Genomic DNA, 26,944 nt, shown 5'->3' with positions numbered 1-26,944 from the left:
AAAGAAAGAAAGAAAGAAAGACCTTTAAGTCCACCACTGATACTCTTGGGCCTCTGTTTCCTCATTTATAAAATAAGGAGGCTGAATGAGATAGTCTCTAAAGTCCCTTCTAACTTTAAATCAATACCCAACAAACATTTATTAAGCACCTACTATGGGCCAGACACTGTGTTAAGCAATAGAGATACAAAAAGAAGTAAAAGACAGTCTCTGTCTTCATGATCTAATAGGGGAGACAACAAGGAAACAACTATATAGATGATGATAAATTAGAAATAATTAAGAGAGGGGAGGCACTGGAATTAAGAGGAGGTGGGGGAAGCTTCCTGTGGAAAGTGGGATTTTGGTTGGGACTTTAAAGGAAGCCAGGGAGGTTAGCAGTCAAGAGGAAGAGTGAGAGCATTCCAGGCAGGGAGGTTAGCCAGAAAAAATTCCCAGAGTTGAGAGGAGCAAGGTAGCCACAGCCATGGATCTGTTCCTTCCCTGGGTAATCAATCAGAAGGGAAGAGATTTCTCTCTCCAGATAATCCAAAATTGGTCTCTCTGGTCTCTGTTATAACTAAAAGAATGCTGGATTTGGGGTCAGAAGGCCAGAATATAGAATCCCAGATCTGCTCCTTACTTCCTACCTGTGTGACCTTTTGTAAATCCCTTCATCTATGTGTATGAAAGCAATATCATATGTAAAATGAGATGGTTAGACTTGCAGATGTCTAAGGTTGCTCCTAAATCTAAGTCCTGTGATCCTATAATCTTTTTTAAAAAAAAAATTCCTGACCCTTCTGGAGAACTGACCCCTAATTTTAAAAATTCAGACGTGCCAGAGCTACCAAATGCCCAATAGCCAATTGGCAGTGGCGATGCCTGTCTACCTCATTGCCAATCCTTTATGATGGATGCTAAGAGAGGAAATAGAGTGAATCCAGGAGTGGAAAGTATCCAAGCTTTAAAATGGGGTGTGTTTGTTTCTCAAAGGGCCATTTAGATTATGGGAAGTCACAGTCTATAGAAATTAGAATAATATTGCTTTTCAAACACTTCTGAGAAGGATTGGGACATTACCCACCTTAGTGTGAATGAGCAGAGATCCTTTTCTGAAAGCATTTATGGATGGGGATGAGGGAGGACTAGGCTGGTATATCACCACATTGAGGGGAGGATGGATGATGCAACAGAAAGCTCTCACAACCACCACCCTCACTCACTAGATAATTCCCAAGGTTGGCTCCCTCAGCAGTCAAAAGCAGTCACCTTTTCATCGTCCGTCTCCACATTTGTGGATCATGGGCCTTTGTTGACCATACTTCAAGGCATGCGGGGTCAGTTCCCTAGACAGAGCCTCTTGGTGGAATTAATAGAAAATGAATTTAACTCCCTGAATTCTGGTAGGAAGGGAGAAGGAAGAGGGAAGATACAAGCTTAAGGAAAGAGAAGGGACAGAAACAAAATATGGGTCACTTTTTAATAGAAATTCACAGTATAAGGAAAACAAAATCATTCATCCATCAGGGAAAAGGAAGAGGTAAACAATGAGAACCAAAAGATGTTAAGGGACTTTAGAATATAGAATGTTAGGGCTGGGAAGGAGCTTGGACATCAAGTGGTTTGAGTCTGTCATTTTGCAACAAAGATTAAGGCCCAGGAAAGAAAGCAATTAAGTTCCCATAATCAGCCTAAACCCATACAAAACTAAAGGAAAGAAGAAGGCTCTTCATGCCTAATTTTGTCCCATTAGCCCCTCAGGATCTAAAACTGAAACCATCACTTTCCCCTATTACCGCCCTTCCTCCTTCTGATTTCTCTATTTCTGTTATTGGAACCTCTGTCCTCCACATCACTCAAAATGATAATGTTGGAATGATCTTTGACTCTGCCTTCTCCTTCCAAGCCCTGTGGTAACTATTCATACAGTATCTCTTGCATCTGCCCTCTCCCATCTATTCCTACTGATGGCACTCTGATTCAGGCCTTTTTCTCATTTCACCTAGAGTTTAATAATAGACTTCCAACTGGTCTCTTTGCTGCTAGCTTCTCTCTTCTCCAATCCATCCTTCATTTAATAACCCAAGATCTCTCTCTGTATTATTCCTCCATTCAAAAATCTTCTATAATTATATATACTATGTAGTTATATATAATTATATGTAAGTAGTGGCTTCCAATTTCCTCCCAAGTAAAGTATAAACTTGTCATGGCATTCAGGGTCCACAATATGTGCATGATCTACCTTCCCAATCTTATCTCATACTAGTATCTTTTTTTTTGGAGGGGGGAAGGCAGGGCAATTGGGGTTAAGTGACTTGCCCAAGGTCACACAGCTAGTAAGTGGTAAGTGTCTGATGCTGGATTTGAACTCAGGTCCTCCTGACTCCAAGGCCGGTGCTCAATTCACTGCACCACCTAGCCACCCCAACTAGTACCCTTTATAGGGTCTCCTGGACTACTCTCTATCCACCATTGTCATTCTTACCACTCCTGTCTCTATTTCTTTGCTCACGCTTTTCTCCATGCCTGACATAGGTTTCCCCACTCCCCATCTCCATCAGTTGTATTCTGTCCCCCTTGCTTCAGGGTCCTCTCAGATGCCTCATCTGTGAATCTTCCCCTAAACAAATAACAAAAATTTATTAAGTGTCTACTGTGTACAAGGCATTGTGCTAGTCCTATAGATATTTAACACAACAATAATGACAACAAAACAATCTCTGTCTTCAACATTCTCTGAACTATTCTGGCAAAAATAATTCTCTCCTTGCTCAAATCCCTTATCCCACTTCGCCTGGACCTAAAGTTGGCATATATCTCATTCTTTTAGCCTAGATATGACACAGACCCCTGCTCTCAAAAAGTTTACAGTCTAATGGGAGAAGGGGAAGAAATATATTTTAAAGGCTTTTCCCCCTCAGAATCAAGTACAATGCCTCTCAGCTATAGTAGTTACTTAATATTTTAATTTAAAATTTTCAATTTAATATTAATTTAGTTAATGGAACTTTTTTTAGGCAGGTAGGTGGCTCAATGGGGGTATATTAAGCAAGCAAGGTGGTGCCGTGGATAAGGCACTAGGCATGGATTCAGGAAGACAAACTCAAATTCCAGCCTCAGACACTTAATAGCTATGTGACTCTGGGCAAGACACTTAACCTATCTGTGCCTCAATTTTCCTATCTGTAAAATGGGGATAATAGAGCCTACTTCTCAGAGTTGTTATAAAGATCAAATGATGTAACATTCATAAAATGTTTTGCAAAAATGCTTATAAATGTTTATTACTATTTTTTAAATCTGTCCTTACTTTTTTCTATAGACTTGAGTGGGTCACGGGAAGATGGAAAAGCAGATCCTCATCATTTTCCTGGCTGCAGCCTGCAGAAGTGTGATGAGAGCCTCTGCAGAGGCAGAGGGCTTCCCCCAGAAGCTCCCCCTCTCAGGAGTCCAGGATGTTCATCCACGTTTTAAGAGAGACTGGATTTGGAACCAAATGCACATCCAGGAGGAGATGCCTGGCAAGCTCCCTCATCATGTGGGCAAGGTAAAGGGTTCTCTCCTTCAGAGGTTGACTATCTCTAGTGCCTCCTGCAATAAGTCAAACAGCTTTCCCAGGATCCCTTCTATTCAATCCATACTACCCTAGACCTTCTAGGAAAGATGGGAACAATCACTGAGAATTGTAGTTGAAAGTAGGAAGTGATCGTTGACTCCAACCCTCTTATTTCACAGATAAAGACACACAGACTCCAAGTGCAGTAATTACTTACGCAATTGAGTGTTACAGAGTTTCCTGCTCTCGGCAGGGTTACAATCAAGGGAGAGAAGCAAGAAACCATTAAGATGTGAATCATAACTTCCATAGCAAGTAGTGTAGGACGGCCTTTGCTAGGCACACTCATCATGGATTGAACTAGTCTGGGAAGACCTCCTGGAGGAGGTGGGATTTGAAGTAAATGAATAAACCTTGAATAAGCAGAGAAGGCAGGAAGATCAGTATGCCACACTCAGCTTGGTGTGAGCAGCAGTGTAGGAGGTAATCTAGAGGAATGAGAAGAGCACTGCATTCAAAATTAAAGGACAGGGTTCAAATCCTGACTCTGACACTTTAACAGAATCCAACAAATATTAAGGGTACTAGATAATACAAAAACCAAATTTCCCTCTCCTTAAATTTGTGCTGTATAACCTTGGGCAAGTTACTTCTCCTTAACTGGTCTCGGTTTCCTATTCTGTAAAGCAAGAGAATCATTAATTTAAAGCTGGAAGCCACCTAGGAAATCATATAGACATACCCTCTTATTTTACAAATGAAGAGACTAAGACCCATGAAGTTTGTGATTGGCCCAAACTCAAAAAGACAGTAAAATTTGCATCCAGGTCATCTGACTAGAGAGTTAATGTTCTGTCCATGCTGCCACATTGGTCATTTCTAAGGTGTTTTCCAAGCCTAAATCCAAGGACAGTCTCTCCTAAGCTCAGAAAACACTGAAGCTATTCTATTTGGGGGGCCAATTACATAAAACACAGAATCTCAGAGTTGGTAGGAATCTCAGAGGTCCTCTGCTTCAATCAGTACCTGAACAGTAGCTCCCACTTTACTTTGCTTAAACATCTCCACAATGCAGAATTCACTACTTTACCTCCTCAGGCAGCCCAGCTCACTTTGGAATCCATCTCATTGGTAGGAATTACTTACTCAACCACCAGGGGGCTTTGCGGCACAGTTAAATAACCCTTTTCAACAAAGATACCCCAGGTGCCTGCATCCTCTAACTCTCCTGGGCAACTCTGCACTCTCTTAATAGCGGAGGATACCGAAGGAGAACAACCTGGCTATTATAGAATTGTTGCCTCTAACCCTAGCTTCCCTGAGTTATTGCTGCTGCTGCTCCCTTCTTTAGTCTAAGGATATGGGACATGTGGATATACCCAGTTAAAATCTTGGTGCTGAGAAAACTCTGCCTCCATCCTGGTCTGGCATATTTCAATGAACTTTCATTATGTGAATATGGCATAAAGGAATCAGCCACACAAACATGACTTACTCTTCATCACTCATGACCAAAGAAATAAGAAATATAATTAACATGCATTAAAACAAAGACCACATAGGCTACATGCCTGTAACTCTTCCCAGTCTTTTAACAGTCTGTAGGCACACTCTGAACTCAAGAACTCCCAGATACCATTCAAGTACATAGACTTCCCATCAACCAATTCCCAACAGGAGTGAACAAACATTCTCCAATGTGATGCCATTCACAGCTTCCAATAGAGTCAATGCTTATCAGTTGAGGGAATACAAGTAATGCATTAGCTGTCTCTGGTCCCTCTTCAAGGGAAGCCACCAGGGATTTGAATTCAAACTCTGAACCCTCTTTCAAATCATCCAGTCCATTGGCTCCTCCACTCTGGTGACACCAGCTTCTCCTGACATTACCTGCCTCATAAGCCTGCTCCTGTCCAAAGAAATAGGCTTTTCACAGGAAAAGGGCCAAAGTAGACTCTCTCTACATCTCAGGGACCATCTTAATCTTCTTTTTTTGTCTCCCAAGGTCCATCCCTATGTCATTTAATCTTTTAACCTTTACATTTAACCCTAACTTTTAGCTTCTTTTTGTATCAGTTAAAGCTCTATGGGTAGGGCTAACTTTTGAAGCACCAGGGTCCATGACTCTTCAGATGGGACAAAGATAAAATCTACACTATAATCACATCAAGGTAAAATCAGTCATCCTGTAATTTCTATCTGTTGCTTCTAATTCTGTCCTCTGTGGCCAAGTACAATAAGACAAATCCCTCTTGTGTATGACAGCCCTTCAAATAGTTGTAGAAAGAGATCATGTTCCCCTTGGGTATTCTCTCCTGATTAAGTATCCCTGAAATATTCCCTTCAACCAATCCTCCTATGACCAGCTCTGGAGCCCTCATATTTCTAGTCTCCTTTTTCCTATTTCACTCTAGTATAGTTAGTATATGTCCTCCCTAATATAAGGATCTTATCTTTTTGTTGTTCGGTCATGTCCAATTCTTCATGACCCCATTTGGGGTTTTCTTGGCAAAGATAATGGAGTGGTTTGCCATTTCCTTCTCCAACTCATTTGACAGATAAGGAAATTGAGGAGAACAGGGTATAGTGACTTGCCCAGGGTCACACAGCTAGTAAGTGTCTGAGGTCAGATTTGAACTCTGGAAGACAAATCTTCCTAACTCCAGGCCCAGCACTCTGTCCACTGTGCCACCAAGCTGCCCTTCATGAGACAACTAGAACAGTACATGTTACTTCTGTAGTGATCTAACTAAAACAACACAGGGTTGTCACTCCCCTCATGCTGGACACTATGTCTCTCAACCCTAGGCTCATGGGAGGGTGGAGGGCGGGTGGAGGAGTGGAGAGCAGGTAACATCCCACTGTTAACTCATATTGCACTTTTGCTAATCTAATGGATGGTTATTATTACTATGGCCCCTTCTTCCTCAGGGGATCTTGGCTCCTGTCCAATAAAAAGCCCAATGGTCAAATTCTTTCTCTCAGTTCCTACACTGTTACCAAAACTAGGGAAGGGGTGAGGGGTACACAGCAGGATGAGGTCGAATGCAATTAGTGCCATGAGTGACTCATACCACATGAAGAAGTGCTTTCTAATCGGTTTCTTCAGACAGCCAGGGCGGGCCCATTATTAGATCAACAAAGCAGCAGATCGCTTACTGAAAGCTAGATCACATCTAACTCATTGCATGGATCTTTTGGACAACAGGATGCACTGGCCTTCGATGCCCAGCTCCCACACCATCACCTCCAGGAAGCCTTCTCCATTTTCCTCTAACTAAAAGACATCAAATGTGATAGTATTTTTAAATGCAGTGCCTGGCACATAGGAGATGTTTAATAAATGCCACTCTCCCCATCCCCACCCTCCAGTACTCCCATGGTACTTTTTTGGGCTCTCTCCTTTGCCCCGTGATAGGATCATAGCTTTACAGATGTAGAACTGAAAAAAGGCCTCAGATATCATGTGTGGTAGGACTGCCTAACCTGTCATCCATGAACTTTTTATTTTTAATTTTCTGATAACTGTTTCATCATAATTGGTTTCCTTTTAAATTCTATGTATTTTGTCTTGTGAAATTAGAAATATTATTCTGAAAAAGAGACCATAGGCTTCACCCAAATGTCAAGGGGGTCCAGGACACAAGATCTAGTCTGGGGGGAGCGGGGAACCTATGGCCGTGAAGCCACATGTGACCTTCTAGGTCCTTGGGTACAGTCTTTTGACTGAGTCCAAGTTTTACAGAATAAATCCTTTTATTAAGGGGAAGCTTAGATTCAATCAAAGGGCCATTTGTGGCCTTGAAGTCACAGGTTCCCCACCCCTGATCTAATCTAACTCCTTCAGTTAAATGACTTGCCCAAAGTCACACAGGTGGTACTTGTCAGCAGTGAAATTCAAAATTAGGGTCTGCTGGACCCAGAGTTCCACATTCTATCCTCTGGACCACCTTATTTTATATTAAACTTTTTCCTATATACATCATATCCTCCTATTTAATTATAATCTCCATAAGAGCAAGGATTGTGTCATTTTATTTTAATTTTGGTAGCTCTGATTGATTGGAAATGTTTCCTTCTATCAAGCTGAAATTCACCTCCCTGAGACTTCCACCCATTCTCCTAGCTCTACACTCTAGGGTCAAATAGGTCTATTTCCTCTGCTGTATAATAATCCTTCAAGTCAATTTACTAAATATTGTTTGAGTGCCTATTGTTTGCTCAGATCCACAATGGCCTCTCTTTGTGGGGTGAGAGATGGGGAATTTAGGTCCCATCTGTCCCAGGAGCATGTATTCCCCAAGCCTTTAGTGTAAATGTGCCTTTTCATTAGTGGTATTCTGGCTATTTATTTTATGACTCCAGACCCAATTTGCATATTCTAATTAAAAAGCTCTATTGACTCTACATCTTTAATAAGAACAATCAGTCAACCTGACACATTTTCTGTTTCAAGAATAAGTGTCCATATTTTATCTGTCCATCCTTTCCTGAAGGGATGGAGAGGGGAAGGAGGAAGAGAAGGGGAGAGGATGGGGTGGAAATGGGAATGGGAGGGGGATGAGGATGGGGGAGAGGGTGGGGATGAGGGATGGGAAGGTGATTGGTTTCCAAAAAAGATTGTGAATATCTCCCTGGATGTGGGAATTGAGCGGAGAGGAAAAAACACTTTCATCTGTGGAGGATTAGACCAGGAAAAGCAGGTGGTATGTGAGCTGAGTTTTGAATGATGAAAATTATATGATGAATTATCATAGGGATGTCATAGGATTTAGAGTCGGAAGAGATCAACCCCTTATCTTACAAATGAGGAAACAGAGGCCCAGAAAAGATAAATGACTGGGCCAAGGTCACAGTTAGTTAAGTAGCAGAGTGTGTGTGTGTGTGGGGGGTTTCAAACTTGAGACTATTTCAAGACTTTTTTTTTTTAACTCTACCAAATGGAGGGGAGGGGGAAGAGAAAGGAGGGGAGATTTTCAGGTATTGAGGGTGCTGTGAACAAAGGTTCACCAATAAAAAAACACAGGATGTGCTCAGCTTCACCCAGAGGGAGAGAAGATCCCCTCCCCATCAATTTTAAGTGCCCTGAATTTTTTTTCCCCTTAGATCACATCAAGTGTGAACCGAAAAAATGCCAGGTATGTTCTCAAAGGGCCCGAGGCCGGCAAAGGCAAACTCTTTGGAGTCAGTGAACAGACTGGAGATGTGTATGCTTTTGAGAGGCTGGACCGGGAGAAGAAATCAGAATATTACCTCACTGCATACATTGTGGACAAAGACACCAACGAGAACCTGGAGCCTCCCTCCAACTTCACGATCAAAGTTCATGATGTGAATGATAACGCCCCCGTGTTTGCACAGAGAGTTCTCAATGGCTCAGTGCCAGAGATGTCAGCTGTAGGTACGTGCCAGGGAGACAGCGCTCAGTTGCCATTCCAACAAACACTGGGCATCTCTTACCCTACAAAGTCCCTGTCCTGCCAGGACTGGCCTGGACATCGCCAGCCATCTGGGCTCTTCAGCTGTAGCTGTTGATAGCACAGCGGGAATGGAGCCAAAGTTGGGTTCGCACCCCACCCTTCCCCCCCCCCCCCATCCTGTACAATACATCTCACACACAGGAAAACTTTCTGTCACACTGCCAGACTGAGCCCTACCCTGGAACAGACTGAGCCCTAACTCTGATCAAAACCCTAATCCTGGCCACGGACCAAGCCCCTAACTGAGCCCTAATCCTAACACAGCCATAAAACTCTAAGCACAGACTGAGCCCTAACCCTAGCCAAAGACTGAGCAATAATGCTCCACACTTTCCACCAGGAGGTCTGGAAAGGGCTAGGGACATCTCCAAATCAAAGGAGAGCATGGACATGTGACCACTAGGAGGCGCAACAGGTTTAGGCTTGTGATCCAATCCAATGGATGGAGAAGCCCCAGGTTCCTAGTAATTCTGCCCTTGAAATTATAGTTATGAAATATGAATGACTTGTGATGATTGCCACTGATAGAGAAAACTCTGTAACAATGGGCTGTGGTGTGGAATCTCAGCCCGATGCTAGGAAAGGTCATTCTCTCTTTAAGTGGCTCCCAGAGCTGTCCTGGACCCTCATACCACTGACAAAGGAATATCAGAAAAATGCAAGGTGAAAACAACTACGTGTGGGTTTTTTTGTTTTGTTGGGTTTTTTTTTTTTTTTGAGAAATAAGATTGAATGAGTCAGATGCAGGCTTTGATGGAGACGACAGGGAATGTGCCCTTCCAAAGTGAGGTAGGGGATGATGAGAAGGAAGGAGCTCTCCCACACTCACTCTGGGTCTGTTTTTCCTCCTGTGTACCAGACACCTGAGTGAACACCCACAATTTTTTGTAAAAGAATAGTCTTTTACCTTGACATTTGTCTCTTTAATTCTGACCTCCAATGGTCTCCCTTGAAGTCTTAGGTTTGAGGACAGGGAATGAATTTGTCACCACCATGGCCATTGTGGTCACAATATTGTCTAGTGAAAGCCTGTCATCTCTCTCCCCTCCCCCTCAAGAGATCCTGGAAGGAGGGAAATCATGGCCTCTCATCCTAAGTTAATTTTAGTTAGTTAGTTAGTGTAGCGGCAAGCACCCCAAGCGTCCCCAGGGTGTCTGCCAACACAGGTTCTTGGATCTGCTTTGATAAAGGAAAGCAACTCAAAATGGATTAACAAGCTTACTTTAATCAGTCAGATATGTATCGTTTACCTAGTTCAGGGGGAAAAGGTCAACACCCTGGACTTCAGAGTATACAGACAGAATTATCAAGACAGAGAAACAGATCAAGTATACAGTTTCCAAACTGTCCAACCATCATATCCATACCAAATCAACATCTGGGTTTTTCAAAGTCAGGGGGGCCCTGGACAACGGCTTCCCAGAATACAGATCAAATCACAGAACACTTCTCAAAGTGAGCCCCCAAAACAAAGCCTCACATCAGGGCTTATATAGCCTTCTCCTGGCTCAGAGAATGTAACAACCTTTTGGACCCACTGGCCAATCAAAAAGTATCTACTGAAAAACAAGCCTCCCACCCCAGGCTCCAGGTGCACTTTAGCCTAGGGGCAGGGAAGATCTTTAAATTTGCATTTCCATTACAGTTAGTTACCGTGTTTCCCCGATAATAAGACACTGTCTTACTAATTTTTTTGGCCAGAAAAACACCAGAGGGCTTATTTTCAGGGGAGGGCTTATTTTAATGAACATTGACAGCAATTTTAATAAACAGGTAAATGTGAACAAAAAAATGTACCTTTATTCAATAAGCAAATCACTGGGGAAGAACAGGATGACACGCTCACTGCTGCAGCTCTGATTGGATGCAGCTCAGAGCACGGCGTGCGTTTCACGGGGGAAGGGGAGGGATACGGTGCATACAGAGGGTACTGTAATGTTGCATGTAGCGCAGGGGATCACCTTCACTACAGTAGCAATCTCAATAGGGCTTATTTTCGGGGGAGGGCTTATTTTAGAGGAATCTTACACAGTAAGGAGAGGGCTTATTTTCGGGATAGGTCTTATTATCGGGGAAACACAGTAGTTAGTTAGTTATAGTTAACCTAGTTAGCTTCCCTTCTCTCCCTTATCCATCCATTAGGGAAATACAACTCCCAGGGTCTTCTGTGATTAAGATTCCCTTACAGGTGGCTCCCCAGAGCCTTTATCACAAAGGTCACAATCTCACATTATATATAAAATACTTTGCAAGCCTTAAGGCACTTTGGGAATGGGAGCTGCCATTATTGTTGTCATAATAATTATTAGCACGAGGGTCTGCCCAAAGTTATTCTTATCTATTGTCTGACTTTCCCTGTAGGAACTTCAGTCACCAGAATCACAGCAGTGGATGCAGATGACCCTACTGTCTTGGGCCACGCCTCAGTTTCCTACAATATAGTTGATGGCAGAGGGTATTTCACCATCGACAGCTCTGGTTTGTATGATTATTCACTGCCCTCCCTTCCAATCACTCTCATGCCTAAGATGACAAACGTGTACCCACTTAGAACTTCCAGGTGGCCAGAAAGTAGTCATGCTTTTTGTTGTTGTTTTGGGTTGTTGGGCTTTTGGGGTTCGGCTTGGTTTCGTTTTTACAAACAGGCAGGAGGTTATTCATTCAACAGCAAGTATTCAAAAGAATAGGTTATATATTGATATAGAATATATCAAGTGCCCGCTATATACCAGTCAGAGTAATAAGAGTTAGGGAAAAAAGAAAATGAACAGTACCCTGCCCTCAAGGAGCTTCTGCATGGCTCCTCTTCAAAAAACATCTCCTTAGGAGATGACATGCCAGTTCTACCAATACTGTCACTACCCAGGAATCTAATCTGGGAATGGCCTTCAGAGCCTAAGACACACTCTTTGAAATCTCCTCAGTGGGGATGTTGTCCTTTGTCCTTGGATGCTTCTTCAGTTCAGAAAGGTTTATCACCCAAAGACTAAATGAGCCAGCTATGAAGGCATGGAGGGTCTGGGATCTGTGGCAGCTGAGTAAGTGCCCACAGTTTCAGAATATTAGGACCAAAAGAGTCTTTAGAAAGGTGCTAGATCCCAACACGGACAAAATCACAGATCTGCGGAGCATAAAGGTTCAATGTAGCAGATAAAGCTCCTAATGACTTGTGTGCAGCCGAGTTGGGAAGAGCATACCTTTTGGGCCAAGACCACAGAATCAGCCGTCAGACCCACATCACTAGCCAAAATCACTCCAGAGAGCAATCTGTATGTGGTGTGAACAGTGGCAGCATTGTTAGGGTTTAAAGGAAGCTTCTCCTGGGGGATGGGTTGGTTCCAGCCCCATTACTGGTCACCTCTGTTGCCTTTACAGAAAAATTGTTACAATGACAATGTCTTTTGCTTTTTTTTTTGTTTTGTTTCCCTCATGCCTGACATACAATAGGTATTTAATAAATGTTTATTGACTGACTGACATGTTCTCCCAAGTATCGTAGAATGCTAGAACTGGAAGGAACCTTAAAAGGTAGATTAAAAGAAGGAACATAGAATACTGGAGTTAAAAGTGACCTACCTTAGTATATGGAATGGAAGAACTTGGAACATGCAATGTTACTGGAGGAAGAGACTTTGGAACATAAAATGTCAGAGATGAAAGGGACTTAATGAGACCTTAGAGATTTCAGTCTATTTCCCTCACTTTATAGAGGAAGGAAATGAAGCCCACAGAGGAAAACGGTATCCCCGAGGTGGCAGAGTGAGGCAAAGACAACTTGGAAAACACTGGCTAGTTTGGGAAAGCCTCAAATAAAGTCAGTAAACAAGCATTTAGTAAGCTTTTATTATGGATTAGTCATTATACATGTACAAATATAAGGAAAGACAGTCCCTGACCTCAAAGAGTTTACATTCTAATGGAAGAAAACACAAAAAAAAGAAGCTAAAGGTGGGAGGGGGGGGGAAGAGAAAGGCAATGAATGTAGGTAGTATTTAATTGTAGGCAGGAAGTATTTAAGCAATGTCCTAAAGTTGTCTTTGGGTATTAAAAGGAATGGGGGTCACTCTTAACTCTTACTCCTCTGGTACCTTTTTCCCCTCCCTCTTCCTCACCCTATCTAGGCACCATCTTTACGACCATGAATAACCTGGATCGAGAAAAGCAGTCAAAGTATGAGATTGTGGTGGAAGCCAGAGATGGTCCGGGGCTCCAAGGGGAGTCCAGCACAGCTACAGTGGTCATCACTGTGAGTGACATCAATGACAACTTCCCAATCTTCACTGAAAGTGAGTTGATATTTGGAGAAACAAGGCTGGTGTAGGGGGTGGAAGAAAGAGGATGGGAAGGGGGTGGGTCACATACTGTATATTGTACTCATGTAGGACACCCTGAGCTAAAGTTTTAGCCCAGACTAAGGAAGTTTTATCCAATCTGGCTTTTTAGTTCTCAGAGATCATCCACATTCTGCTCTTAATAAGCTCCTATCTCCCTAAGGCTGTGTTTATTCCTGACCACAGTGGGAAGACAAGTTGTCTGGTCTGTTTCCCTGACTCTTATCCCAGGCCCTACTAATCTTCTGGAAGACTTGTCAGGACCCTAAGATGAGCTCTAACCTTAGCCCTAAACCAGGCCAGTGACTCAGTGGATAGAGCACTGGGCCTGGAGTCAGGAAGACCTGGGTTCAAATCCAGTCTCAGATTTAGTTCAGCCCCAGACCAAATCCTAATCCAATCTACAGGCTAAACCCAAGCCCAGCCCTAACCCTGGTCACCAACTAAGTCATGATACACTACTGCCCCAACACTCTTTTAAATGAATGTTGTTGTTCCCATGGGAATCTGAGCAAGAGACTGTGGATAGATTATGGTTTCCAAGGACTGTTTAATTTCTGATATTGTATCCCAAATGCCTAGGTTCTAGGTATCAATCAATCAATGAGCATTCATTAAGTACTTAGCACTGTGCTAAACTCTAGGTATACAAAGACAAAAATAAACTAATCCTAGTCCTCAAGGAGCTTCTTTTCTTAATCTGAAGACCTGAGGAATGCCAAGGATGATACATTGTCCATACAGCTCTTATGAATAAGAAAAACAAGCCAGGCCAAGAGAGATGTATAAATTTTGCCCAGTACTTTATGGTGCAAGAAAAGAGTGCTGGGGAACCTGTAAACAGGGATTACTTGTAACATTAAAGCTATGTGACTTTGTTGTCTGGGACATAATTCACCCAGATTCCCTGCAAAGTAATGATCTATCTAATTAATGTAAATTAAGAGGCACAGCTCATTAACCAAACTCTCCCTAATGTTTCTTTTGTGGAGCAGCAAATTACAAATTTGTGGTTCCTGAAGATATCCGAGTGGGAAGCGCCCTGGGGTCCCTGACAGTCGAAGACCCTGATGAGCCCCAGAACCGAATGACCAAGTACAGTATTGTCCAGGGAGAATACAGAGACACCTTCTTCATTGAGCTCGATGCTTCCAGGAACCAAGGCATCATCAAACCCATGAAGGTACATGGAGCATATGGAGGTGAAACAGAGAGGGCACATGACTCCTGTCTCAGTTTCCTCATTTGTAAAATAAGTTAATAATAATACAGCCTACCTCCCAGGGTTGTTGTGAGGATAAAATAAGATCACATTTGCAAACTTTAAAGAACTATGTAAATCTTTGCTATTACTATTTGGGGGATGACATCCTTTCCAAATCTGAAATACTGTGCTTTTCTGATGAATTTAGAAATACTTCCCTAATGAGCCCACCAACTCCAGCAACCAAGACTAAAGTACTAAGTGTCTCATGCAGAGTAGGGCAAGAGGTTAATTTATTTCCTTTCCTGCTGTAATCCTAACCCCAAATCCTATAAACCTACTCCCTCTGCTGGAGATACATCAATCCACCAGTCAGTAATCAACACCCAGTGTTGTAGACCATGATAGGGAAGTCTAAGACCTGTTCCAAGCCCTCAGGAAGGACAGAAACTAGTGGAGGAGATAGGATGAATGCATGTGCCAAGAACATTCTTCATTTCCCGTCTAAGTGTGGACGTATCCTATCCTTCCAACTTCCTGCCTAACAATACAAAGTAATAGTTGCAAAATGCCTATGAGGGGTATATGGGCTCGCTTTTCTGGGAGAGCAATGTTTGGACTTGGGTGATCTAGGAAGGCTTCCTGCAGAAGGTGGAATATGGCCCAGACCTGGAGGGATGAGTTGGATTCATGAAGCAAAAGAAATTACAACCAAAACAGAGTGGAGGGGAGGTGTTTCCCGTTTTATGCAAGCAATGCTGACTGCAACCTTTAGGTCTATATCTCCATGTATCGATGAGAATTCAAATCCATTTGAGTGAATTTCACATGCATAATAATAATAATAACTCAGTCCCCTAGAACTCTTACTGGAGAGGTAGATAGAGCAGGGATTATTACTATCTCCATTTTCCAGATAAGAAGACAGATTCAGAAAGAAAAATAAAGCAACTTGCCCCCTGTCTACAACCCAGATCTCCCAAGTGTTCCCTTCTCTTTCCTAGCCCCTGGATTATGAACACATCAAAGAATATAGCTTCACCATCGAGGCAACGGACCCAACAATTAACCTCCGATACCTGAATAATGTCCCCTCAAAGAACCTAGCTGTTGTTCACATCAATGTCACTGATGTGGATGAGCCGCCAGTCTTCTCCCAACATTTCTACCACTTCAAGCTGATGGAAAACCAAAAGAAACCCTTAATTGGCTCAGTGTTAGCCAAGGACCCTGATGCAGCTCAAAGGAACATTGAGTAAGAAGGACCTTCTGTGGCTTTGGGGAGGTGGGGGATACCCAAATCCAGTCCCATGCTTGTCCCCTTTCCAGACTTAAAGGATGTTAAAGATGGAATGGACGTTCAATGTAGAAATCCACAAAACATTTCTTAAGTGAGAAACTTGGTGCCAGGCACTGTCCTAGGTGTTAGAAAATACAAAGACTAAATAAAGTGAAATGGTTTCTGCCCTCAAGTAGCTTACGTTCCACAATGGAGGTAAAATATGTTAACAGATAAGTAAAGTCAGGATATAATCAAAATAAATACACAGTGACAGGGAAGGATTGAGGAGAGACACCAACAACTAGAGGAATCAAGGAAGGCCTCTTGGAGGAAGTGAATCTTGTGCTGAGCGACCTGAAGAGATCAAGGGATTGCAAGAAGTAGAAGTGAGGAAGGATAGCATTCCTGGGCAAGGGACACAGCCTGTGCAAAGTCAGAGAGGCAGGACAGGGAACGTATTATTCAGGAAGCAGCAAGCAGGCCATTTTGGCTAGCAAATAAAGCATATGAAGGGCAATGATGTGTAAGCCTAGAAGCCAGATGGCGAAAGATTGAAAATGCCAAATGTAAACATAAAACATGCAACGTTAGAACTGAAGGGGACCCTAGAGGCCATCTGGTCCATTTTATAGATAAGGAGACTGAGACCACACAAGTCATCAAACTTAGATCTGATTCCAAGTCTAATACTCTCTCCTTTGATCCATTTTCCCTTATGACATCCTAACCCTCATCTCCCAGAGACCTCAAGCTCCTTCCACATTTCCCAGGACCCCTCACTATTTTACCCACACAACAGACATACCATGTACTGCCAACTTTCTGTCTATATCCCAATCCATCAGGAATCAAATAATAATTATAACTTACACTCAGGGGTGTGCTGTATCAGGCTCATAAGGGGATTGTTAAATTTTCAGTGTGACTACTTAACATTCCAGAAATCAGAAAACTCTACAAATTGGGACTTGACATATTGTTCTGTTGATTGCCTAGACTTAAGAAACTGTTAATAATGCATATTAGACATAAAGGTGTGTAGTTTGTACTGTTATTTCCCAAGGGGACATTTGTTAAAAATTTACCAGAATGCCCCTGCTCACACTTCTAAAGGTTTAGGTGGTGCAGTGGACAGAACACTGGGCCTGGAATCAGAAAGACTTATCTCCCCAAATTCAAATCTGACCTCAGAAACTAACTAGCTGTATGACCCTGGACAAGTCACTTTATCTTGTTTGCCTCAGTTTCCTCATCTATAAAATGAGTTGGAGAAGAAAATGGCAAAGCACTCTAGTATCTTTGTCAAGAAAACTCCAAATTGAGTCATGAAGAATTAAATATGACTGAACAATAACAACAAAGGTTTACAAAGTGTTTTCCTCAGAACAATCTTGTGAATTGGGTAGTATATGTATTATTAATTCCCATTTTACAAAGGAGTAAACTGAGGCTAAGACAACTCACCTTCTGAAATTAATTGTGCCCATAGTTAAACAAATAGTAAGTAACTTAACAAGAAAAGAGAACTGAGACCCAAAATGGAGGAAAGACATGACCAAGGTCACAGAGAGTTAGTATCATAACACATCTTATGACCAACAACCCAGAACTCTTTCAAATACACTAGTTTCCCCCTGTAGCCAAAATAATTATAGTCCCCACAACAAGACTGCACAATCTCAAATGTCATTAACATCCAAGGCCAATCTGACTTGTTCCTGATTAATTAGTAGCTATGCAATCTTGAAAATGTTACTTACCTTCCTTTAGCTTCAGATTACTCATCTGCAAGGTAGCAAACCTGATAAAAGCATGTAGTGGGTGTTGGAAAGATATACCAGGAGATATCTTTTCTCCCATAATATAGATATTATATCCGGACAACCAGCGATAGAGGACAATTTTTCAGAATCTCCAAGCAGGGTTCCATTTCCAATATTAAGGAACTGGACCGTGAAATCTACCCTTGGTATAACCTAACCATTGAAGCCAAAGAGATGGATTCCCGTGGTGAGCTGCCAATGGGGGATGTCCCTTCTGGGGCTCCCTCTTTTTTTTTTCTCTGTTTATTTCTTTCTGATGAAGGTTGGGAGGGAAGACTTAAGAAAACATTGACATGTCTTTTTGGTAAGGAGGGGAGAAAAGCCAACAGAAGCTGATGACGATAGGGACAAGCAAGATGGGACAGACAAGCAACCAACAAGTATTTATTGCGTACTTGTTCTCTGCTCATTATTGTGCAGTAAGAATATCAGACCTGGTGTCAGAAGACTTGGGTTTGATTCCAAGATGTAATGCTTACTAACTGGGGGACTTTGGAGAATAAATTGAATCTCTCTTAGCCTTAGTTTCAGATGAGAAGTTTACAGATGAGGCAAGTGAGACCTCACAAGAGGAGGTGACTTGTGAAAGGTCACAAAGCTGGTTAATGACAAAGCTAAGACTAGAAATCAGGTTTCCCAGGTTCCCCAGGCCAGGACTCGTTCCGCCCCTCTACCCCATTTTGTCTTAGCAATAGCAAAAGAAGGGAGGAGTCATGGTGCTTGTGTCAATGAATCTCGGATCTTTGGGGTACCAGCCATCCTCACAAACCTAGGAGTCCAATGATGACAACACTCCAGTTGCTTTGTCATTCCCTAGGTCTGACTCCCTTGAGTTATGTAGTCAATGAAGGAGGCATGATTTAAGGGTAATGTCATTATTTCCTATCCCCAGGGAGATTCACAGGCCTAGAGTCCATTGTTCAGGTTCACATCGAGATTCTGGATGAGAACGACAACGCCCCAGAGATTGCACACCCCAATGATGCCAAAGTGTGCGAGAATGCTGCCCCCGGAACAGTGAGTACCCTAGAAACCCTGTGTCCCCTAGCCATCCTCATCATGGGGAAACCACAGGCTTGGGAGGAAGGGAAGCACTCAGCTGGGTAGGTTTACACTCAAGTAAGGAAATAGGATCAAGTCAGACAAGATGTAAATTAAAAGGTACATCTCAGACTCTCTCTTCTGACTCCTTCAATCCACAGCCTAGCATACTGATGCCCAGAGGAGGCCAGAGACTTGCCCCAGGTCACACGGGTAGTTAGCAGCAGACCAAGGATCAAAACCTAGATCTCCTAACTTCAACCCAGTGTTTTGTGACTTTGGGATTCCATTTTCTCTTTATTTTTTTGGAGGGCAATTGAGGTTAAGTGACTTGCCCAAGGTCACACGGCTAGTTTTTGTGTTAAATGTCTGAGGTCAGATTTGAACTCAGGTACTCCTGACTCCAGGGCCAGTGCTCTATTCACTGCACCACCTAGCCGCCTCATGGGATTCCATTTTCTTATCTATATGTAATTCCCAACTAGAATAATTAGCTTGTTTTGGCCTAGGGCACAACATAATTCCCCCTAAGGTCCACACTGTTCCCTCCTCTTCAGTTTTAAGTCATTTATTTTGGAAGAAAAATTATGAGTTCAATCACAATCACTCTATACCCTTACTTAAGAAAATTTCTAACGTAGAGGGAAAAATTGGGTTTTCTGCCTAACTTTACATTTATATTTATCTCTAGTGAACCCTTGGTATTTTTGTGCTTGAGGCAAGTTTCAGCTTACTGGAAACATCTGGGTAATGGAACATGAGATTATATTATAGGATTGATATTATATTATAGTTTATATGAACAGATCTCCACCAGAAGGAAGTGTTGGGACAAGATCAGGCCTTTCTGGGGGGACTTTCCCCAGCCTGAGTTTTCCTGCTTCAAGATATCTATACAGTTTCGTTAATATCTCTTCTCTGCCACAGCCAGCTTTGCCCCTCAAGGATATGCTGAGATGCCGTATTTGCTCCAATTTGTCAGTCTCAACCACCCCAATTTTACAGACAAAGTGAGAGAGTTAGAATGGATAATCTCTGAAGTCCATTCTCTCTGTGTCCTTTCCAGTTCTGACATTTATGTTCCAACTCTTAACATTCCAAGTTCTGAGGTCCTTTCCAGCTCCAAATTCTAGGTTCTAAGGTTCCTTCCAGAGGCCATACCTAGGAAGAACTGAGCTGTTCACCTTGACACTCTCTGGGACCCCTGAGTCTCTATTTTCACCCTGACCACTTTTATCCCTGCTGCAACTACCCTCTCTTCACCTTTTCCCCACTTTCACTCCCACCCCCCACCTCACACACACATTTTCTACTTCTTTCTGTGAGAAGTACAGTCAAATCACCACCACCATTGCCTCTGGAAAGAGACAGCTTTCTTCTTCCTTTGTGATTTCAAAGACAGCAACTCCCTTCCCATCCAAAACTCCCCTATGTATTGTTCTCTGCCCCTTTAGAATGTAAACCCCTTGAGGGCAGCAACTACCTCAATTATGACAGTGCCTGGCACATAGTAAATTTCATTCAAGAATGAGTTGAATGAAACGTTCTAAGATCTCTCCCAACTCTGACATCCCATTAACCAAAGCGAATGGACAGTGGACAGCCTCCATGTCTACACACCCAAGACACATGGCACTCTTGGCTGATGGCAGTAATCCTACAGTTAGAAGGATAGATAGCTCCTGGTTGTTTTCACCCTTTATTTGCTTTTGTGACCTATTTATTTTCAGAGTGTCTGGAATTACTTCTATTACTAAGGCAGCCACCAGGCTCAGGTATAAAATTGACATTTATTAAAAAGCTAAGAAATCTGAAAAAAACCCAGAAGCAACATTACTATTCTCTCTCACTGTACATTGCTCAACCCTATAGACAGAGTGGTTGTGGTGACTGGTTTCTTCTCAAAGTTCCTCTCAAGGCATAGAAACCCACAGGCCTTTAAGGGTAATAGTTGGAGAGACTCAATTAGGAACTTCCTTCTTCCTTCAGAATTTGCCTGCACAGGCCCATGAAATGCCTGGTCTGGTCATGTGACCTAACGTTTAAATGCAAATTTGCTTGTCTGCAACAGGATTATGGATCAAGCAGAAGACTTTCTCTGAACATAGAATTTCCACAGTGGAGGTTTCCTCAGTGCTTTGAAGAGTTACTTATTGCCCATCCCACCCTGCCAAAGGCTCTCCCCTTCCCTCAAGAAAACCACTTTCCTCTAAATGGGATTTTTAATCCTAAAATGAAGGCAGCTAGATGGCCCAGTGGATAGAGTGTCAGGTCTGGAGTCAAGAAGACCTGAGTTCAAAGCTGGCTTCAGAGACCTAGTCTGTGTGACCCTGAGCAAGTCACTTTACCCCATTTGCCTCAGTTTCCTCATCTGTAAAATGAGCTAGAAAAGGAAATAGCAAACCAGTTCAGTATCTCTGCCAAAAAAAACCCAAATAGGGTCACAGAGAGTCAAACACTACCAAAATGGCTGAGCAACGAGAACAAATCCTAAAATTTGCCTGGGGTGTTTACTTGTTCCAGTACATAGGAGTTCCCAGAGCTACAGGGTGCCGTACAGATGTAGTAATTCTAGCCTGTTCTGATAACTGAAGCTGTGTCCATAGATTCTTCATGTCTCCCTGCTGAGAAACAATGTTTCTGCACCCAGTTTGCTAACCTGTTGTATGCAGGCCTGACTCCCCAATTTACTTCTTTTCAATCACCACAGTTAGTTACAAGGATCTTGGCCACAGACAAGGATGTAACACCACCTGACGTGAAGTTCAGATACTCCCTGAGTAAAGAGGACAGCAATTTCACCCTGACAGAAAATCGAGGTATTGCATCTCCACAGGGGTTCTTGTTATAATGATGTCACACTTCAAAATTTATTAAGAATCTTCCATCCTTTCCAATAATTCCATCAACTCTATCTTCTGGCTGGTTTCCTGCCTCAAGTCTCTCCCCACTCCACTCAGCAGTCAAATCAATCTTCCCAAAGTACAGGTAGGACCACATCACCCTCCTATTTAACGTGTTCCAGTGGCTTCCTCTTATGTCTAAGACTGCATATAAAATACTCTGTCATTTAAAGACCTCCATTTCCTGCCCCCTTCTTACCTTCCCCTCTTCTTCCACCTTACTCTTCTCCATGTGGTGACATTGGACTCCTTGGCAGTCCCTGCCCAGGACATCCCATCTCCCATCTCTGGGTATTTTCACCATCTGTCCCCCATGCCTGGAATTCTCTCTCTCCTCATCTCCCCCTCTTAGCAAACCTGACTTCCAGCCCCAACTAGAGTCCTCTCTTTTACAAGAAATCTTCCCTGATCCTCCTTCACACTAATGTATTCCTTCTGTTGGTTATCTCTAATTTTTCCCTTCCCTAGCCTATTTACACAGAGTTCCTTGCATATGACCTTCCCCTTTGGACTGTGAGCTTCTTAAGAGCACTATCTTTAGCCTCTATTGGTATCCTTGGTACATAGCAAGTGCTGCCACATAGTAGGCATTTAAGTATATACATCAACTTGACTTGCTAGGTACTAGAAGAATTGTTATTCCCATTTTACAGAGAAGGAAAATATAATGGAGAAAGGTTAAGTCATTTGCACAATATCATGCCATTAGTACCACTCAGAATATGAACCCAGGTCTCCTAATTCCAAGCCTTATGATCTTTGCAGGCTACCACACTGTCTCTCATGCAACCCACTTTTCAAACACAATTCAAAAATAGAAAGTACATCCAAGATTATCAGGCCAAGTTCTTTTATAACCTCAGGACTTACAACTAGAAGAAACTTTGAGATAATATCAAGCATTTATATAGTGTTTTAAGGATTTCAAAGTGCTTTACATATGTTATCTCATTTAATCTTCGTAATGACCCTGTGGGATAGTGCTATCCTTATGCCTATTTTACAGATGAGAAAATGAAAGCTGGAAGAGATTAAGTGATTTACCAAGGGTCACATAGCTAATGTCTGAGGTAGGATTTGAACTCAGGTGTTTCAGAATACTTAAAGATCATTTAGTCTGAGTCCTTAATTTACAAATGGGGAAAGCAAATTACATACAGTTAGGAAACCAATATGGTAACCCAGGCATAATTTTAGAGGTTGAAAACTCAACTAAGTATAACTGAAAGAATACTGAATCTATAATAGAAGGATTTCGGTTTGGGAAGAGAAAAGTAAGTTAGGAAAGGGAAAAGAAGGGAAGAATATGGAAGGACAGGGTGGGAAAGACAGGGAAGGGAATGATAGGAAAGGGAAGGGAAGACTAGAGAAGGGGAGGATAGGGAAGGGAAGGATAGAGAAGAGAATGAAAGGGAAAGATAGGGAAAGGAAAGGATAGAGAAGGGAAGGGAAAGCGGAGGGAAGAAAATGGAAAGGAAGGAAAAGAAAGGGAAGGGAATAGAAAAAAGAGATAAGAAGGAAATGGAAGGGAAAGGAAGGGATGGAAAAGGAAATGAAGGAAAGGGAAGGAAGGAAAGAAAAGGGAAAGGAAGGGAAGATAATAGAAGGGAATGGAAAGAAAAGGAAGGGAAAGATAGGAAGGGAAAGGAATGAAAAAAAGGGGAAGGTAAAGGAAGGGAAGGGGATGAAAGGAAAAGGAAAAGAAGGGAAGAGAACAAGCATTTCCAGGCACTTTACAAATATTATCTCATTTGAATCCCAGTTCTATCATTTAATACATATATAACCTTAGGCAAGTAAATTAACTTCTCTAGGTCTGTTTCCTTCTCTGTAAAATAAAGGGTTGTACAAGATGATCCCTGACTTCTCTTGAAACCCTGTAGATGATGCTATGAGCCCACAACAACATCGTTCCAGACTCCCAGGATATGAGCAGTTGCATGGTCCAGTAACCTTACCGAGACGTACTTTCCCTTTCAGACAATTCAGCCAACATCACAGTGAAATATGGTCAGTTCGATCGAGAGAGAGCCAAGGTTCACTACCTTCCTGTGGTCATTGCCGACAATGGAAAACCCAGCCTTACGGGCACCACCACCCTCGTCATCACCGTCTGCAAATGCAATGACCGTGGGGAGCCCACGTTCTGTGAAGAGCCAGCCAGACAGGTTGGAGTGAGCATCCAGGCCCTAGTGGCCATCTTTCTGTGCATCCTCACCATTGTTGGTAAGCTCAAGAGTCTTGATCTTGCAAAGCAGAACCTTCTTTGGGGTAGAAGGTGGGGAGGGGCAGGGTTTCTAGTAACCAGGAAGAAGTATATGACATTTTTAAAGCCTTGGAGTGGGAATCAAGGGACCCACATTCTTGACCTGGCTTTGCCACTCATTTACTTTATAATTTACTTCTCCTCCTAGGGCCTTAATTCTCTCATCTTTAAAATGAGACAGTCAGATTAGATGATCCCGAAAGCCCATTCCACATCTAACATTCTCCATTCTTTGTGGTGTAATGGGCCTAGTCCAGTGTTCTTTCTAATACACCACTAGGAAGCATGGGCCTAGTCCAGTGTTCTTTCTAATATACCACCAGGAAGCATGCCCATTTTACAGGGGAGAAGGCCAGAAACATGAAACAATTTGCCCAAAGTCATGTAGCTTGTAAGTGGCAGAGGAAGGATTGAAACCTAGGTCATCTAACTCCCAGCCAATTCAACAAACAAAATTAAAAACGCCATCTCTGGATATTTTTGCTGGCTGTCCATCATGCCTAGAACTCCTTCCCTCCTCAGCTCTGTCTCCTGGCTTCCTTCAAGTCCCAGCTAAAATCCCACCTGCTACAGGAAGCCTTTCCCAATCCCTCTTAAATCTAGTGTCTTCTCTTTGATGATTATTTCCTATTTATCCCGTATATATCTTGTTGGAACATAGTTGTTTGCATGTCGCCAATCCCATTAGACTCTGAGCTCCTTGAGGGCAGGAACTATCTTTCACTTTGCTTTCTATTACATTTGACGGCATCAGTGACTTTGGTGACAAGAATTTCTTTTTCTGAGTTTTTAGCAGCCAAGGCTTTAGCATCTGTGGGAGCAGCTGCCAGACTGCATATCCACAGGGGTTACCTGTGATGGCAGAGGATGGTGGCAGAGGGCAGTGGGTTATTGCTCCACCCTTCAGTCCAGGATGTTGGGCTGTCTCCATTGAGGCCTGAGGGGAGATGCTGGTCAGTATAGTGCTGGTCAGACTAATCCTTAGCTCTCTCTTCAAGGGGACTGACAAGGCAATCCACCTGAATCAGGTGCCTTTGAATAATAGAAAGAACACCAGGTTGGGATGTAGTATAAAATATTGGTTTTAGAGCAGACTCCGCCACTGACTTGCTGTGAGACTCCCAACAAGTCATACCTCTGGGCCTCAGTTTCCTCATCTGTAAAATGAGGAGGTTGACCTAGATTGTCTCTAAGGTTGTTTCCAGTTCTAGGACTCTTTATAAACCTTAAAGCACTATATAAATGCTAGTTATTATTATTATTTTTATTATTATTATTGGCAGGAACCTTAAAAAACAGAACACAGGATGTTAGAACTAGAAAGACCTCTAAAACATAAATCATACAATGTGGAAGCATTCTTTGTTCACACAATCTAAGGACCTTCCTAGTTATGACATTATACTATGTGCTTCTAAATGTGCACTACCATTAAATTGTAAGCTCCATGAAGGAAGGAACTGTCTTTGGCCTCTTTTTGTATCCCCAGTGTTTGGCACAGTCCTTGGCACATAGTATGTTCATTATAAATATTGATTGACTGACTATGCTCTCAGGAAGAGTTGACATAAATATGTTTTACTTGCAGTGATCACGGTGCTTATCATTCTCCGCCGACGGTTGAGGAAACAGGACAGAGCCCAAGGCAAGAATGTAGCAGAAATTCATGAGCAGCTGGTCACCTACGATGAGGAAGGCGGTGGGGAGATGGACACCAACAGCTATGATGTATCTGTGCTCAACTCAGCCTGCAAGAGCAGTGGGAAGCCGCCAGGAGGAAAGCCACCCAGGCCCGCCCTAGACTCACGGCCTTCTCTCTATGCTCAGATCCAAAAACCTCCAAGACCCGCTCACCCTCAGGCAGTGACTGGGGAGATGGCCGTTATGATCGAGGTGAAGAAAGATGAGGCCGACCACGATGGCGGCGGGCCCCCATATGACACACTCCACATCTACGGATACGAAGGAGCCGAATCCATTGCTGAGTCACTCAGCAGCCTCGTCACAGACTCCTCAGACTCAGACATTGACTACGACTTCTTGAATGACTGGGGACCCAGGTTCAAAATGTTAGCTGAGCTATATGGCACCGAACCCAGCCAGGACCTAGTATATTAAACTCACCACTGACTGGGGGCTGTGAAGGACAGTGGCTGTCAGAGGCTAGCCACAACTGGCACAGAAGGCCAAATTCTCACACCAGGGATCAACAAAACCCTTTTCATTTGGATCCTAGAAACCAGCCCCTTTACAGGAAAAGATACAAATCCCCAAGTTCACCTGAAAGAAACTATAAAGATAGACTTAGCCACTTTTTAATTTCTTGCACATAATGGATAATCAATAATGGATTGTTGAATTCACTTGACTTTGGAAGTTGTAGAAAAATAGCTGAGTATGATCAAACACCTCATCCTCCATTTATCCACACCTCTGGAGAGGCAGTGGGATGTAGTGGAAAAAAAAACCCTGGATCTGGACCTAAGTTCAAATTTTGCCTCTGCTAATCACTACTCATGAATGTGAAAAAGTCACTTCTCTGGGCCTCAGTTTCCTCTTGCAAAATGAAGTGGATGGACTGGTTGTCCTTCGGTGCTCAAAGAGGACCAAAATGACATCACTATGTTGGGGTCAAGGTACAGTGTGTCCAACTGTGGCTGATCACACCAACATAATCTTTAAGGTCTCTTCCAGCTGTCTAACCTGGGATTATGTGAAAAACATGGTCATTCTGACAATGAAGGCACCACCATCTACCTGATGGCGGATACCATGTGAGAGAACAAATTACCCCCTTCTATTTGGCTTGCCATGCCAACTGAGCAAAAACTGACCGCTCAGTACCACACAGTGCTCCTGGAAAGAAGATGTCTAAGGGAAGCCGAGCCAACTACATTTACTTTGCTTCAAATTTGCTGGTAAATTCCATAGGTCCTCCTTACTCCTTCTGAACCAACAATATAAAAAGGACTTTTCCTACACACCACACCCAGTTCCTTAAATCTGCTAACCACAGTGACCATCTTCAGACTTTGGAGGCCAAAGTGGTTAAAATTCAAAGGAGCTTCCTTAA

The 26,944-nt window shown here is 42.8% G+C and overlaps 1 protein-coding gene across 1 annotated transcript in view; it reads left to right on the top strand.

Moving 5' to 3' along the window:
- Window positions 1-26,934, top strand: part of CDH5 (cadherin 5) — a 52,265-nt gene extending 25,331 nt beyond the window's left edge. The window contains exons 2-12 of the mRNA XM_069085833.1: window positions 3,308-3,532; window positions 8,648-8,942; window positions 11,383-11,499; window positions 13,143-13,307; window positions 14,348-14,535; window positions 15,561-15,811; window positions 17,706-17,848; window positions 18,554-18,678; window positions 21,413-21,521; window positions 23,586-23,831; window positions 25,460-26,934. Coding sequence (XP_068941934.1) covers window positions 3,329-3,532; window positions 8,648-8,942; window positions 11,383-11,499; window positions 13,143-13,307; window positions 14,348-14,535; window positions 15,561-15,811; window positions 17,706-17,848; window positions 18,554-18,678; window positions 21,413-21,521; window positions 23,586-23,831; window positions 25,460-25,989 — 2,373 coding nt within the window. The 5' untranslated portion in view covers window positions 3,308-3,328 and the 3' untranslated portion in view covers window positions 25,990-26,934. The remainder of the gene's footprint in view (window positions 1-3,307; window positions 3,533-8,647; window positions 8,943-11,382; window positions 11,500-13,142; window positions 13,308-14,347; window positions 14,536-15,560; window positions 15,812-17,705; window positions 17,849-18,553; window positions 18,679-21,412; window positions 21,522-23,585; window positions 23,832-25,459) is intronic.
- Window positions 26,935-26,944: the final 10 nt, after the last annotated feature.

Source organism: Petaurus breviceps, unplaced genomic scaffold (genome assembly GCF_028583685.1).
Source record: "Petaurus breviceps papuanus isolate PSGF00001 unplaced genomic scaffold, PetGlider_PUasm1.0 176, whole genome shotgun sequence".
NCBI classification, from domain to species: domain Eukaryota; kingdom Metazoa; phylum Chordata; class Mammalia; order Diprotodontia; family Petauridae; genus Petaurus; species Petaurus breviceps.
The sequence above is the reverse complement of the archived record's forward strand: the minus strand, read 5'-3'. Positions and strand labels throughout refer to the sequence as shown.